This window comes from Myotis davidii, unplaced genomic scaffold, assembly GCF_000327345.1.
Source record: "Myotis davidii unplaced genomic scaffold, ASM32734v1 scaffold575, whole genome shotgun sequence".
NCBI lineage: Eukaryota > Metazoa > Chordata > Mammalia > Chiroptera > Vespertilionidae > Myotis > Myotis davidii.
In genome coordinates this window covers 1,948,050-1,961,529 of record NW_006290306.1, presented here as the reverse complement: position 1 = coordinate 1,961,529, position 13,480 = coordinate 1,948,050, and the positions used below count along the sequence as shown (strand labels likewise).

The following is a 13,480-nucleotide window of genomic DNA, read 5'->3' as shown; positions in this document are numbered from 1 at the left end:
CCCCTAGCAACCACGCTCCGCCGCACGCCCCGCGTTCTCAGCCGCCAGCGCCGCTACCGCCTGCCACGCACTGCGCGCGCCCCCAGTGGACAGACCGAGGGCCTGGGTGGGGCGATCCCGGCCGCAGGGAGGCAAGCGCGCGAATCTCGGGGGTAGTGGGGCAGGCGAGGGCAGGGCTTCACCGGCCTTGCGCACGCGCAGTCGCTTCTGGGCGGTGGGACCCGGAGAGCGGGATTCTGGGAGGTGTAGTTCCGAGATTAAATCCCTGTAAGCCTCCCCCCAGGATTCTCCCTGCCCTGATTTTACGTAACCTGTACGGACCCTTTCATTGGCTGCTTTAATTCGCCCTTCTAAAATAAAAGAGCGAAGGCCTTATTAAAGAATATTCTTAGTAGGTCTTTCAAGTAAACGTATTTGACTTTGACCCCAGGAAAGGAGAGACTGCCAGATCCACTGTTTTCCTCCAACCGAACTTCCCTTAACCGCAACCCACCCACAGTTACAACTACAGCCACCTGCTTTATGGGCTTCAAGTGTGAACTGTAGGAAACACTACCTTAATTCACCTCCTCAACAAGACAGATCATGCCCCCTCGGTCTCAAAGGTCCCTAGACCTCCGGGATTTGGAAATCTAAACAGAGCTGGACTGTGAAATCTTTTCTAAACAGTCTGCTCCAGGAAAAACAGGGGAGGACGATAAAAGATTAAACTAACCTAATGAAAACAATCTGGACCAGAGAAAGAATGCTTAATAATTGATTTAAGCAACAGTCATTGATGGATGCTAAAATCATTAGAAAATTAATGGAACTTCACACTGGAAGGATGTCTGCCATCACCTGTATACTTCAATCAATCTTAGATGCTGAAAGGTGGGACAGCTATAAATTATGTCATCTGATGTGATGCAATTTGAACTACAGAGTAATATTTAGGTAGTGTATTTCTGTGAAGGAATTAAACAATGAATTTGAATCTAATCGAGCTTTTGGCTCCAATTTCCAGGTTATAGGAAATAAAGAGAAACAAACACAAGAGCCCTGGCCCAGTGGCTTCGTTGGTTAGACCATCACCCTGTATACCAAAAGGTTGTGGGTTTGATTTCCAGTCAGGGCACATACCTAGGTTTTAGGTTCCCCAGTCCAGGCGTGTATAGGAGGCAGCCAAGTGATGTTTCTCTTACATCAATGTTTCTGCTTCTTTCTCTCGCTCTCTCTTACCCCCCCTCCCTTTTCCCTTCCACTCTCTAAAAATCAATGTAAAAATGTCCTTGGGTGTGGTTTAACAACAACAACAAAAAGAAACTTCTGAGAAACTGATATAGACAGAGGAGACAACTGTAACTGGGACAGAAAAGGAATATTAGATAAAAACTAAAGAAATCTAAATACATATGGGTTTTAGTTAATGATATATAGATTTTGGTTCACTGTAAGATGTTAATATAGGGGAAATTGTGTATAGGATGAGTTTAATATATGAGCTCTGTCCTACTCCTATCTGCTCAATTTTTCTGTAACCTATTTTCTAAAATATAAAATATATTTTTTAAAAAGCTATAGCAACAGAAATTTGCTTAGCCTACCATAGCCAAGTGAACAATGGAAAAAAGCAACATCATCAGCTTCCTGATTACATGTACTAAGGACACATCATCACTATGTAGTGTTTTCTGACAAAAATTTAAACCAGAATCAATAAAAGACAAAGAAAGGATGAGGACTGGTTCTAGATTAGAGGCTAAAGACACACCACAACCAAACACAAATCATGATCTTTTCTGGACCAGGAAAAAAACATATAAAGAACATTATTGGAAAGATTGGCAATATTCAAACATGAGCTATAGATTAGTGAATAGTAGTATAACAATTTTAAACTTCCTGATTTTGTTCATTATACTGTGGTTATATAAATGAACATACTTAAGAAATTCACAGTTAAGTATTTAAAGGTAAAAGGGCATAGTATTTACAACTTCTAAGTGGTTCAGAAAAATATAAAATTGTGGTAAAATGTTAATGAATCTGGGTGAAGGGAGTATGGGAGTTATTTGTACTATTCTTACAACTTTTCTTTAAATTTAAAATTACTTCAAATAGTTTTTTTTAAACTATAGCAATGACAACTTGAAAAGGAATGGATAGAACCAGTGTGGCAAAACGCTGATAACAGCTGAATCTATGGGATCAAGGTATGGGGGTGTTTGCTATTCTCTGTACTTGTGTATGTTTGAAAACTTTAAGCTCCCTGTCCCCCCAAGAAAGGTAAAACATATATATATATACATTCATAAACACGAAAAACCAAACACAGGCACAAATCCTCAAACCTCCCAGACATTCTCTGAATTCCAAGCACTACTCAGACCACTCACTCCAAATCCTCTCAGCACTTTGTGAAATGATTGCTAAATGCAAAATTGTTTTCGTAATTCTAATCCTTTAGATTTTATGCTCACAAAGATAGGAAGATGTTTTCTTATTATGCCTCCTCATAAAGTGACTAAATAGTGTTTTATGCTATAGCCTAAAAAGTTTGGATATGTATATTTAATTTCTCTACATTATATTGTTTATGTACCTTAAAATAAGCATATTTCAAGCTAGTATTTAATGAATACTTGGGGGAAAAAATACCTACCCAGTTTGGCTTAGTGGATAGAGCATCGGCCTGAGGACCAAAGTCTCCCGGGTTTGATTCTGGTCAAGGGCACTTACCTTGGTTGCTTGGTTCCTGTCCTCATTTTTCTAGGCCCTGGTTGGAGCTCAGGCAGGAGGCAACCAATTGATGTGTTTCTCTCACATTGATGTTTCTCTCTGACTCTCCCTCTCTCTCTAAAAATCAATGGGAAAATATTGGGTGAGGATTTAAAAAAATAATTCTTTCATAAGGTAATTCCTCCTGGGTTATCTTTTAGGGGGGAAATTGAGACTTTAAAATACAATACTGGCCCTGGCTGGTGTGACTCAGTTGGTCGAGCGTTGTCCTGTGCACCAAAAGATTGCTGGTTCAATTCCCCATCAGGGCACATAACCAGGATGCGGGTTCGATCTCTGGTTGGGTGTGTACAGGAGGCAACTGGTCGATGTTTCTTTCATATTGATGTTTCTCTCTCCTTTCCTCTTTCTAAAAAAATCAATAAAAATATATTTTTTAAAAATACAATGCTGGGACAACAGCAAAGGTGGGCGCTTCCCCCAGACTGATTCCCCTGCCACCTGCCTCAACGTGCAGGGAGCGCTAGAGGTACACTGCCTGCCACTATAGTTGGGAGATGGACCAGTATGGATAATGTGTGGCCACCAAGCCCTGGGAACGGGACTGTCACCACCTCAAGATGAGCGTTGCTCGATGCACCTCCAACCACCCAGTTATCCATCAGCTCTGCCAAGCCTGTGCGGAGCCCTTTGAGGCCTTCAAGGAGTGTCTGCCGCGGAATGAGGCAGCTACAGGCAACTGTGTGGAGCAGGTGCGCCACTTCCTGCAGTGCGCTGAGCAGGTGCAGCCCAGAACCCACCCACAACTGTGCTGGCACAGCCACTTCCTGCCTCCTGATGACTCTGGGCCATATGAAAACTGGACAGGAGTGACTGGCCACTTACTGACCCTAGCCCTGAAGCTTGAATGACCAGCTGCTGTACTGAGGGTCCTGGATGTAGGCCTAGTTTCTGGATATCAGGATTCACAATGAAGACTGTGTACGTTTTTTTAAAAAAAAATTTAAGCCACAATATTGTATTTGTCTAAATCCAGGCAAGTCTTGTTGAAATACTGTGGTTTTGTTAAAAACAAAAACAGAAGTTCTGATCTGTTAGAGATATATGCCAAAGTACTCATAGGTAACATTATGTTGCCCAGCATTTGTTTTTAAATACCTGAGTAAAAAAAGAACAGATACAATATGATAGCTGTTGAAGCAGTGAGGGTGTTCACTGGACTAATCTCTCGACTTCTGTGTGTGTGTTTGCATATTTCCAACTAATAGACTTAACATGCTCAAAATTGAACTTGAGTTTTCCCACCTACCACCACTCCACTAATAGCCTCCCCCATTTCAGTTAATGGCAATTCTATCTTTCCAATTGCTCAGACCAAAAACCTTGTAGACATCTTTACCTGCTTTCCTTTGTTCACACCCCCACATCCAATCAGTCCAGAAATCATACTTGCTCCATGTTCAAAACAGATTCAAAATATGGCTCCTTTTCACCATTCCATTGCACAACCCCAGTCCAGAATACCATTCCCTCGCCTGGATTACTACAATAGCCTCTTAACTGCTTACCCTACTTCCCATCTTCCCGACTGCTCAGAGTCCATTTACAACACCAGAATAAAGAGCAATCCTTTTGAACATAAGGTAGATCACAGCTCTCCTGTTTTAAACTCTTCAATAGATCCCTACTCTATTCAAAGTACAAGATCTACAAGGCCTAGAACAGTGATGGCGAACCTATGACACGTGTGTCAGAGGTGACACGCGAACTCATTTTTTTTGGTTGATTTTTCTTTGTTAAATGGCATTTAAATATATAAAATAAATATCAAAAATATCTTTGTTTTACTATGGTTGCAAATATCAAAAAATTTCTATATGTGACATGGCACCAGAGTTAAGTTAGGGTTTTTCAAAATGCTGACACGTGGAGCTCAAAAGGTTCGCCATCACTGGGAACATCTGGGCCTCGTTACCTTCCTGTCCTCATTTCTCACTATTTTCACTTCTTCCATCTAAACTGGCTCCACAAGCAAGCCAAGCCTGCTTCTATCTCAGGGTCTTTGTGGTGATCATCCTCTCTGCTTTCCCCTCAGATAGCTGCACTGCTCATTCCCTCATGTCCTTCAAGTCTTTGCTGAAATGTCACCTTCTCAATGAGGCCTACCCTGACCATTTCTAACTCAGCACACCTCATCCTTTTTCCTTGCTTTATTTTTCTCCCGTTTTATTACTTTCCTACAGACTATATACAGGATAATTCACTCATTTGGATTAAGTTCTGTCTCCCCCACTGGAATGGTAAGTCTGTTTCAGACAGGCACTGCTTTATCTCCAGTAATTAGAAGTTTCTGGAATACGGGACTCAGGAAATATATGCTGAATAGGAGGAAATTATGGGAAAATGTCAAAACATTTGCTAAAATAGAAACATAGACAATGAGTGGGCAATGAAGATAAGAACTAAATAAAATTCCTTGTAAAAATAAGGGAACATCTTTCATTTCTAAAACAATTGGAATTTAAGGAAGGACAAAAAGTACTCTCCCATTTTATGGATGGAGAAATGAGGGCCCCGGGAAGCTTGCTGTCCAATGAGTCGATGTTTAAGCTTTCCAGAATGTTTCCAGCTGGTTTATGATTCTAACTAGTGAGTCTGCCAAATACCCCTTTCTGGCACACTGCACAGTCTCTATACAGCTACCCTACCAAAGCAGCGAGCCTTCCCTATCCCTAAAACGCCACCTGATAGTAACACTAGCCACTGAGCCTGAGATTTCAAAGCCATCCAATTTACCTCTCTGGTTCATCCTATCGTTTCCTATTTCAGCTTCACTAGCCTGGACTTGGAATTAAGTAGGTGTCCACATGTAGGTCATTTGGGAAGCTGAAGGCAGGAAAAGATATAAGCTCCCAAACCCAGGATCGTGTCTGAACCGGACACCAGTGCTTCCAGCACCACACAGAAGCTAAAGAGGAGCTGAACCTCCCAACCCTTACTCTGACAGCTCAAAGTAGGGTGAGGCACACCTTTTATTACAAGAGTTTACAAATAGATTACAAAAAAAAAGGATACACTCCCCATCCCCTCCCACAGATGGGAATGTGGGCTACCCTCCACAACTGGTGACATTTATACTCAGAGCCTGGAGCTGAGACAGGCTGTCTTCATCAATCCTTGGGCCAGTGCGCCTAAATCCAGAACCTGCTGGGGGGATTATAGGAGCTCCAGAAAGGAAGAGATCTCTTAGGCAGGAGGTCCGGGAAGCATGTTCCTGAGGTTCAAGGCACAGTGTTGGAGAAAAGACCCCTGGATGTAGAGAAGGAAGGGTCCTTCTCTGGCATCAACAGCAATGAAGTTTACTGGCTAAAATCATCCTGAATTGGGGGAGGAGGGCAGCTTTATACATAAATCCCTTCTAGTTTCTTGTTCTCAAATCAGGTGAGTTGGCAGCTTATCTCTCTTTTTAAATCTCCTTGGCTTTCAGTTGAGTTGGTGGCTTGTATAGTAGAAAAAGGAAGAGTTGGCAATAGTAGGACAGTGAAGCTTGGAGGCTGGACCCCAGGAATCTGGGATCACGTGCTGTGGGCTGGTCTCAGGAGATGAATGAGTTTCATGCAGTGTTTGGCAGAGGCAGGCCTGGGACTGCTGTGCGGCAGTAACTGATTCCCCAGAGAGAGCAAGGCTAATTTCTCACTGGCACCCAGGGACACCAGCACCTGTGGGAGAGAGAGCAGATGACACAACAGGACATGCAGAGGACTCTCATCTGGACTAGCAATTCCTACTCCAGAAAAGGGAAAAAAAAGGGGGGGGGGGCTCTTGGGGACTCAAAATAAACTGTGTGATAAAAGAGAAACCTTGGAAGCAGAAACTTCATCAGAGGTCTATTTCCATTCTCTTTGGTTATAGACCATGAAATCAAGGCACTAAGGGATCCAAGCATTTGTCCCCAGGAAGAGGAAATGAATGCAGCAGTGACAGTAAACCAGTGATTCCCAGCTGTGGATCTGGACCAGTGGTTTTTAACCTCATTACCACCGAGAATCCTTTTTATTACATCCCCACTTGCATTGCCAGAAAATCCTATAATATGTATCACCACTATCCTGTCAAATTTCTGTTCTGCATGAGCCACCCGATGCTACTATACTGAGCTATTATAACTTGGAGATTTAGCCTTTCATAGGTAGATGTGTGACTTCATCGGGCTATATATACTGAAAATTGAGCAAAAAGAATAAAGCAGTGGTTAAGAGTATAGGTTCTGGACTCAGACTCTTGACTTCAAAAGTTTAACCCTATATACTAGCTTTTAACTTGGACAAGTTATTAAATTCTTTGTGCCTCAGTTTCATAGCCTGCAAAAGGAGGACTATAACAGCTTAAACCAGGTATTACAGGTAAAATGCTTAGCATGGTGCCTTTAACATGGCAAGTGTTAAAACCACCCTGTACCTCAACATTTCCAATCTTCCCCCACCTCCCTCTCAGGTGGCTTCTAGAAAAGAGAAACAGTGGTCCTGAGATCCCAGGCATTTCTCAGCCCAATGGAGCCCTCTTCCGGGTCCCTTCCAGTCTCTGTGGTGAGAGATGGTAGATGGAAAACTCATTTCCAAGACACTGCCCCTGAGTGTCCTACTCCCAAAGAGGGACAGAGTTGGATTTCTGGATGTTCCAATTCCTTAAAGACTACCTCAAGAAACTGTTGTGCAATACAACCCCATCATTGTGGTTCCTAAGTCCCCTGGAGTGTACCTGATGGATACAGGGCTCCTGGCTGAGGCTCCGAAGGGCAATGAGGGCGGCCTCCTTCACATGTGGCTGGGGGTCTCCACACGCCATCTCCAGCAGCCGTTGGGGTACTTGACACTGTAACAGCTCTTCTCCCAACCCCTCAGGTCCCAAGTTGCCCAGAGCTGACACAGCATGGCGCCGGATACCAGCCTGAGGATCTCCAAGCAGCTGGGTCATACAGGGTACCGCAGCTGCCAGGGCAGGTCCCAGCGGACCAGCTTGATAGGCTGCATTACCCACAGCAAAGCTGGCACTGCGCCGCACAGCAGGGTCCTTGTCTCCAAGCCCCAGCAGCAGAAGGCTGAGCAGTCCAGCCTGGCTCTGCAGTGCCCCACGCAGGGCCATGCTGTGTTGGAGCAAATGTCCCAGGAGCCCATAAATGCGGGCCCGCACACAATTCTCTGGGTGACCCAAGAGGCTACGCAGGGGCCTATAGGATTCATCGGAGCCAGCAAGGAGTTCTTGGATAAAGGACAAGTGACTGGGAGGCAGAACCCGGGCTGTGTGGGCCAACAGAGAGAGAAGGTCAGAGGTCAGCAGTGGCTGGTCACCTAGAAGGGCAACTGAGAGGAATGAGATGATGGTTCCAGGGGAGGCAGCCACTGTGTTCACAAACTGGTTGAGAGAGGTGGGATCCCTGAGGGCCAGGTGTGTGAGGAGACTGATGGGCAGCTCCACTTGTGGCAACAGGAGATGATGACAGCAGACCTAGGAGAAGGTGGGGAGGGGAGCAGCAAGAGTGGTTCAGAGAGAGGGAGAGTACACTGTAGCTTGATAGCTAGGAGCCCAAAATCTGGGAGAAAAGCCAAGCTATGGTGAGAAACACTACAGAGAGCTGAGAGCGATGACCCACGGTGCTCCATGGGAGACACAATGTGGACTCCAAGAGAATAAGTCCTCTCCTCGTTCACTCCTTGCTCTGCTTGTCAAGGACCCACTGTTTAATGCCAAGAACTGCCAGCAATTCCTGGCTCAGGAGCTGAGTCTCCAGCACCTAGACTGGGATGTTCTCCCCACCAAGCTCCAATGGAATTCAGATAAGGGACTGATGCAGTTACCAGCCCCAGTTCCAACCACACACCTCTGTTCAGGCCTGAATGCTTTCTCCACTCCAACTCTTACATCAAACCAGATGCTCCACTCTTACAGGGGCCATGGAGAGCCCTGGAGCTGTTGGAAGTGAATTAGAGTGTACAAGGTCGCTGGCCATCTTCCTCTCCCACCTTCATGCCTCCAAAGTACCTGCAGCAGGTGGGCCGTGACTGCTGAGTCTGTTAGGTTAGCCAAGATACCCCCAAGGAGGTCAGCATCCACATCCAGGGCAAAGGGGAAGCAGAGGAGCTGGCAGACAGAGAGCACCACGACGGGGAGAAACTCAGACCCGTGAGGCCTAAGGAGGTGAGTGTGGAAGGATTTACTCGGCCTTGCTCACTCACCCTTTATTATCTCCCCCTTTTCAAATTTCCTAGTCCAGCCCTCCTTCCCCAATCTCAGCATACCATTTCTTGCCTCATAGCTCAAGCTGTCAGCTATTTCTTTCCTGCCTTCCCCTCCTCACCCCCCACTGCAGATTCTGGCTCTTCGGGTCTCCCTCCTCTAGCTCAAACTCACGCCTGGCCCAGCTGCTGTAGGAAGCTGGGGGAAAGCAGATGCTTCAAGGTGGACATGAGGATACTTCCATGCTGAGACAGGTGGCGCAGGCATAACTGGGACTCCTGGGTAAAGGTGGCCACAGCCAGGCTCAGCATGGCTGCCACACCTGGAAATACCAAGAATGAAGAAACCAGTGGAGCAGACAAGAAGCCCAGATACTCCTGCTTCCCCATGTCTCCCAGAGCTACCATCTATTCAGTCCCTTCCCATCCCAGGCAGCGGCAGCAGCAGTCTCCATGACTACTCTAGTTCTAGGCTACTACTCTTGAAGAGGGATCAATACACTGGTCCCATAAAGGAGGCCATGCAGACGAAAAGCTACCTTGGGGTGAGATCAGTGTCCAGTCTGGCTCTGAGCTTGAGCTATGTGGACTCGACAGCGTTAGCTCCTCTTCCTGTGTAGATACCTCCTTGGAGAGCCTCAGAGCCATGGAGAAACGGTGCCACAGAACGGTCCACATTTCTGAGCTAACCATGTCCCTTATCAGGTTAGCTTTCCCCTCCTGGAGACAAAATTGAAAATAGATGGGTGGGGAGGTCAAAGTCAGGAGTCAAATGCCTTTTTTCCACTCCTGTCTTTGACCTACGAGGATAGGAAGTCCCAGAAACAATCCCTTTTGTTTTCCCAGCTAGGATTTCCCTGTTATCTTAGTTCCCTTTCTTACCACATTTTAATCATGTGTACATCTGCTGGAAACCAGGAAATTACTCTTTCTCCCCACTGAATCCTAAGGGATGCATCTGAGTAGTTCCCTTTAAAGGGTCCATACTGAAGGCAAGTGGGCCCCTTCTAAAGCCATCACAAGCATAGTAGTTTGTGGATTGCTTCTTCATTCCTAATGTCCAGCTGCTCCCTAAAACGCCCAATTTCTCTCTCCTTCCTTTCCATTTGCCCTAAGCCGTAGCTGTACCTGGGTGAGGAGCTGCAACAGAAGGGTGAGTAGGCCGTCGTAGAACCCACAGCCATCAGGTGGAGTCAACCGGACCTGCAGGGGAGAGGCAGGAAGAATGCAGATCTGAGAGGCATGAGGTGGCCTCACAGTCTGTGCACCAACTCCTGGTCAGGCAGAAGGAGCTCTTCCTCAGCCTGGTGTTCTGGGGAGAGCTCTTATGAACTTAGAGGAGTCTTGGTTCCTGCCTATTTGGTCAATGACTACCTCTGTCCTAAAGACACACAGTCTGGCAGGGTAAGCAGACGTGGAAACAATTATAGTTTAGGAAGATACTTCCTAAACAAGAGGCTAGGGTGGAGGTGGAAGTTCACAGCTAAGAGTACCTAACTTTGCCCTGGCTGGTTTGGCTCAATGGATGGAGCATCGGCCTGTGGACTGAAGGGTCCCAGGTCTGGTTCCGGTCAAGGGCACATGCCTGGGTTGTGGACTCGATCCCCAGTGGGGGGGCGTGCAGGAGGCAGCGATCAATGATTCTCTCTCATCATTGATGCTTCTGTCTCTCTCCCTTCCTCTCTGAAATCAGTAAAAATATATATTTTAAAAAAAAAAAGAGTACCTAACTCTGCCTCCAGGAGGTAGGAAACTGATGGGATTAAACATTTAAAAGACATATAAAAGAAAGTGGAGGTAGGGAGAACATTCCAAGTGGAAGTCACAGCACATACAAAGGCAGTCACGGAAGACCAAAGTGAATTTTGGAAATGGTAACTCTTTTGGTCTAGCAGGATTACAGAGCCTAGAGGTAACAGATGGGCTCTCAGTAGCCTGCTAAAGAATTTGGGGTTTATCCCAGAAGCAGTGGGAAGCCACCGAGGAATCACACAAGCTCCACATGGGCAAAACAGATTTTTGTCTCTTTTACTCACGGCCATATCCTCAGAACCTAGAATAGTGTCTGGTACTCAATACCTATTTATGTGTTAAGTAATTACTGGTTAAACAAATGACCAAATTTTCCTTTATTGAAAGCTCACTCTGGTGGCAGTGAAGAAAATGGACTGGAAAAGAGCCTAGAAGAGAACCTTTAGAGCAGCAGTTCTCAACCTGTGGGTCGCGACCCCTTTGGGGGTTGAACGACCCTTTCACAGGGGTTGCCTAAGACCATCGAAAAACACATATATAATTACATATTGTTTTTGTGATTAATCACTATGCTTTAATTATGTTCAATTTGTAACAATGAAAATATATCCTGCATATCAGATATTTACATTGCGATTCATAACAGTAACAAAATTACATTTATGAAGTAGCAACGAAAATAATTTTATGGTTGGGGGTCACCACAACATGAGGAACTGTATTATAGGGTCGCGGCATTAGGAAGGTTGAGAACCACTGCTGTAGAGGCAAGTGTCGAAGTCCCTCTTTAGAAGCCTAGAGCAGGGGTCCTCAAACTTTCAGACCGTTGAAGGGCCGGACTATAGTTTAAAAAAAAAAACTATGAACAAATTCCTATGCACACTGTACATACCTTATTTTGAAGTAAAAAAACAAAATGGGAACAAATACAATATTTGTATTTGCATGTGGCCCGCGGGCCGTAGTTTGAGAACCCCTGGTCTAGAGTGTTAACAGCAGGTCTAAAGCCCTGACCAGTCTGGGCTCAGAGGAGTCACTTACCTGGAGGCAGAGGGGAGGAAAGATTCCTTGATTCCTTTGTCACTTTTTAGTTTACTCTAGACTGGCTGGCATTTCCGTCTTTTCCCCCTAATTCCAGTCCTTTTTGGCTCAGAGAAAACATGTCTATGCATTACCTAGCCGATCTCACCTCAGCAGGGGCACACAGGGCATGAGTGGCTGCAGGGATCCACTCCACAGGCTGGAGGTCAAAGGTCACCCCTTGCTGTCCAAGCTGTCCCAGTAAACACGCCGCTGCACTCTGGAGAGTTAGAGGAGGAGAAGAAATGGTATTCAGCACACGCAGAGAGGACTTAGGTCTCTGTCCTAGACCAGAAGAATACTGCATAAGCAGCTGCAAAGGGGACAATGACTCCCCTATTCCCCAAAAGGTTGGATGATAGGGGAAAAAGATAAAGGTTGAAAACTCACCACAAGAGAGACGACGTGTGAATGGGTAAAGAGAATAGCAGTCTCACTGCCTAGATTCTCCATTCTGGAATAAAGAGATATAGCAAGGGATGCAGCAGTGTGAAAGGAGACCAGTGATTGGCCTTCCCTCTTTCTTGGAAGACACTCTCCACCTAGGCTGCATGTCCAACTCCAAGTCACAAAGCTGGTGGGAATCCAGGTCTATTCTTTGTACAGAAACCTTCACTCTCTATCGCAATCTCTCCTAAGGATAGGCTGTTCTATGCCAGGGTGAGTTCTGTAGGTAGAAAATTTCAGTGGACAGATCCTACTTTATGACTCACCCAGAAGGCAGATCTTGGAGCCGAAGGACAAGAAGGGAGAGGAGGTAGAGTGTCACTTCAGTAGACTCTTCCCAATCCACTACCTTTATCTACAAAGGAAACTTAAGGTATCAGAGCAACCTCTGGTTGAGATGGTGGGGCCACCATGAGATGCCCACCTGTGTTGCTGGCCTACCTTGCCCTGGACCAACATCAACAATGACTTCAAGGCCAGGGGCTCTTGCCCTAAACGACGGCACAGGCGTTCACTAACGTGGCAGCAGGAGTAGAGAACCTAAGGGAGTATGGAGGAGTCTCTCAGTGAGCAGAGCAGCACCTGGGCTCCTAGGCTAGAAGGCTCAGTTGAAAGCAGGCTAGCCTCTCAAGAGATCTGGTACCCACACCTGAGGAAATGAGAGAAGCTTGGGCCACTCTGCCTCTTGATGTAAGACAGCGGTTCTCAACCTGTGGGTCGCGACCCCTTTGACGGTCGAACGACCCTTTCACAGGGGTCGCCTAAGACCATCCTGCATATCAGATATTTACATTACGATTCATAACAGTAGCAACATTACAGTTATGAAGTAGCAACGAAAATAATTTTATGGTTGGGTCACAACATGAGGAACTGTGTTTAAAGGGCCAGAAGATTGAGAACCACTGCTGTAAGATAGTAGATAGGGATACTTCTCAGTTCTGGTGAGGACTGACTAACAGTGGGACCTTCTACGTTGAAAAGACTTAAAAGCAAAAAGGGGTCTTGCAAGGGGTCTCTCCCTTAGTCCTGGGGGTTAAAAAGAGATCTGAAGTGCCCAGAGTTACAGGCAGGCAGTACCTTAAGAAGGTGTAGGCACAGGATGGGATGCTGCAGACCACAGATGAGAGATGGCCTCAGTTGGTTGTTGTCTTCAGTGAGCTGATTTGCCAAATGCCGAGAGATCTATAGGGACATTCCTGAAGACTCAATCCTATTCTCATTACTCCAATCCTATCTCCAACTAA

General features: G+C 45.8%; 1 protein-coding gene and 1 pseudogene across 4 annotated transcripts in view; one reads left to right on the top strand and one right to left on the bottom strand.

Moving 5' to 3' along the window:
• Positions 1-3,125: 3,125 nt before the first annotated feature.
• Positions 3,126-3,710, top strand: LOC107183014 (annotated as a pseudogene).
• Positions 3,711-5,735: 2,025 nt separating this feature from the next.
• Positions 5,736-13,480, bottom strand: part of STK36 (serine/threonine kinase 36) — a 24,515-nt gene continuing 16,770 nt past the window's right edge. For 3 of the 4 annotated variants that reach the window (XM_015563622.1, XM_006763348.2, XM_015563624.1), the window contains exons 17-27: positions 13,314-13,418; positions 12,675-12,773; positions 12,500-12,588; positions 12,177-12,240; positions 11,896-12,006; positions 10,083-10,157; positions 9,494-9,674; positions 9,130-9,277; positions 8,761-8,908; positions 7,480-8,226; positions 5,736-6,440 (exon numbers count right to left, since the gene is read on the bottom strand). In XM_015563622.1, the coding sequence (XP_015419108.1) occupies positions 6,297-6,440; positions 7,480-8,226; positions 8,761-8,908; positions 9,130-9,277; positions 9,494-9,674; positions 10,083-10,157; positions 11,896-12,006; positions 12,177-12,240; positions 12,500-12,588; positions 12,675-12,773; positions 13,314-13,418 (1,911 nt within the window). In that variant the 3' untranslated portion in view covers positions 5,736-6,296. Of the gene's footprint in view, positions 6,441-7,479; positions 8,227-8,760; positions 8,909-9,129; positions 9,278-9,493; positions 9,675-10,082; positions 10,158-11,895; positions 12,007-12,176; positions 12,241-12,499; positions 12,589-12,674; positions 12,774-13,313; positions 13,419-13,480 lie in introns of those variants that run through there. The other variant, XM_015563625.1, reaches the window with a different exon arrangement.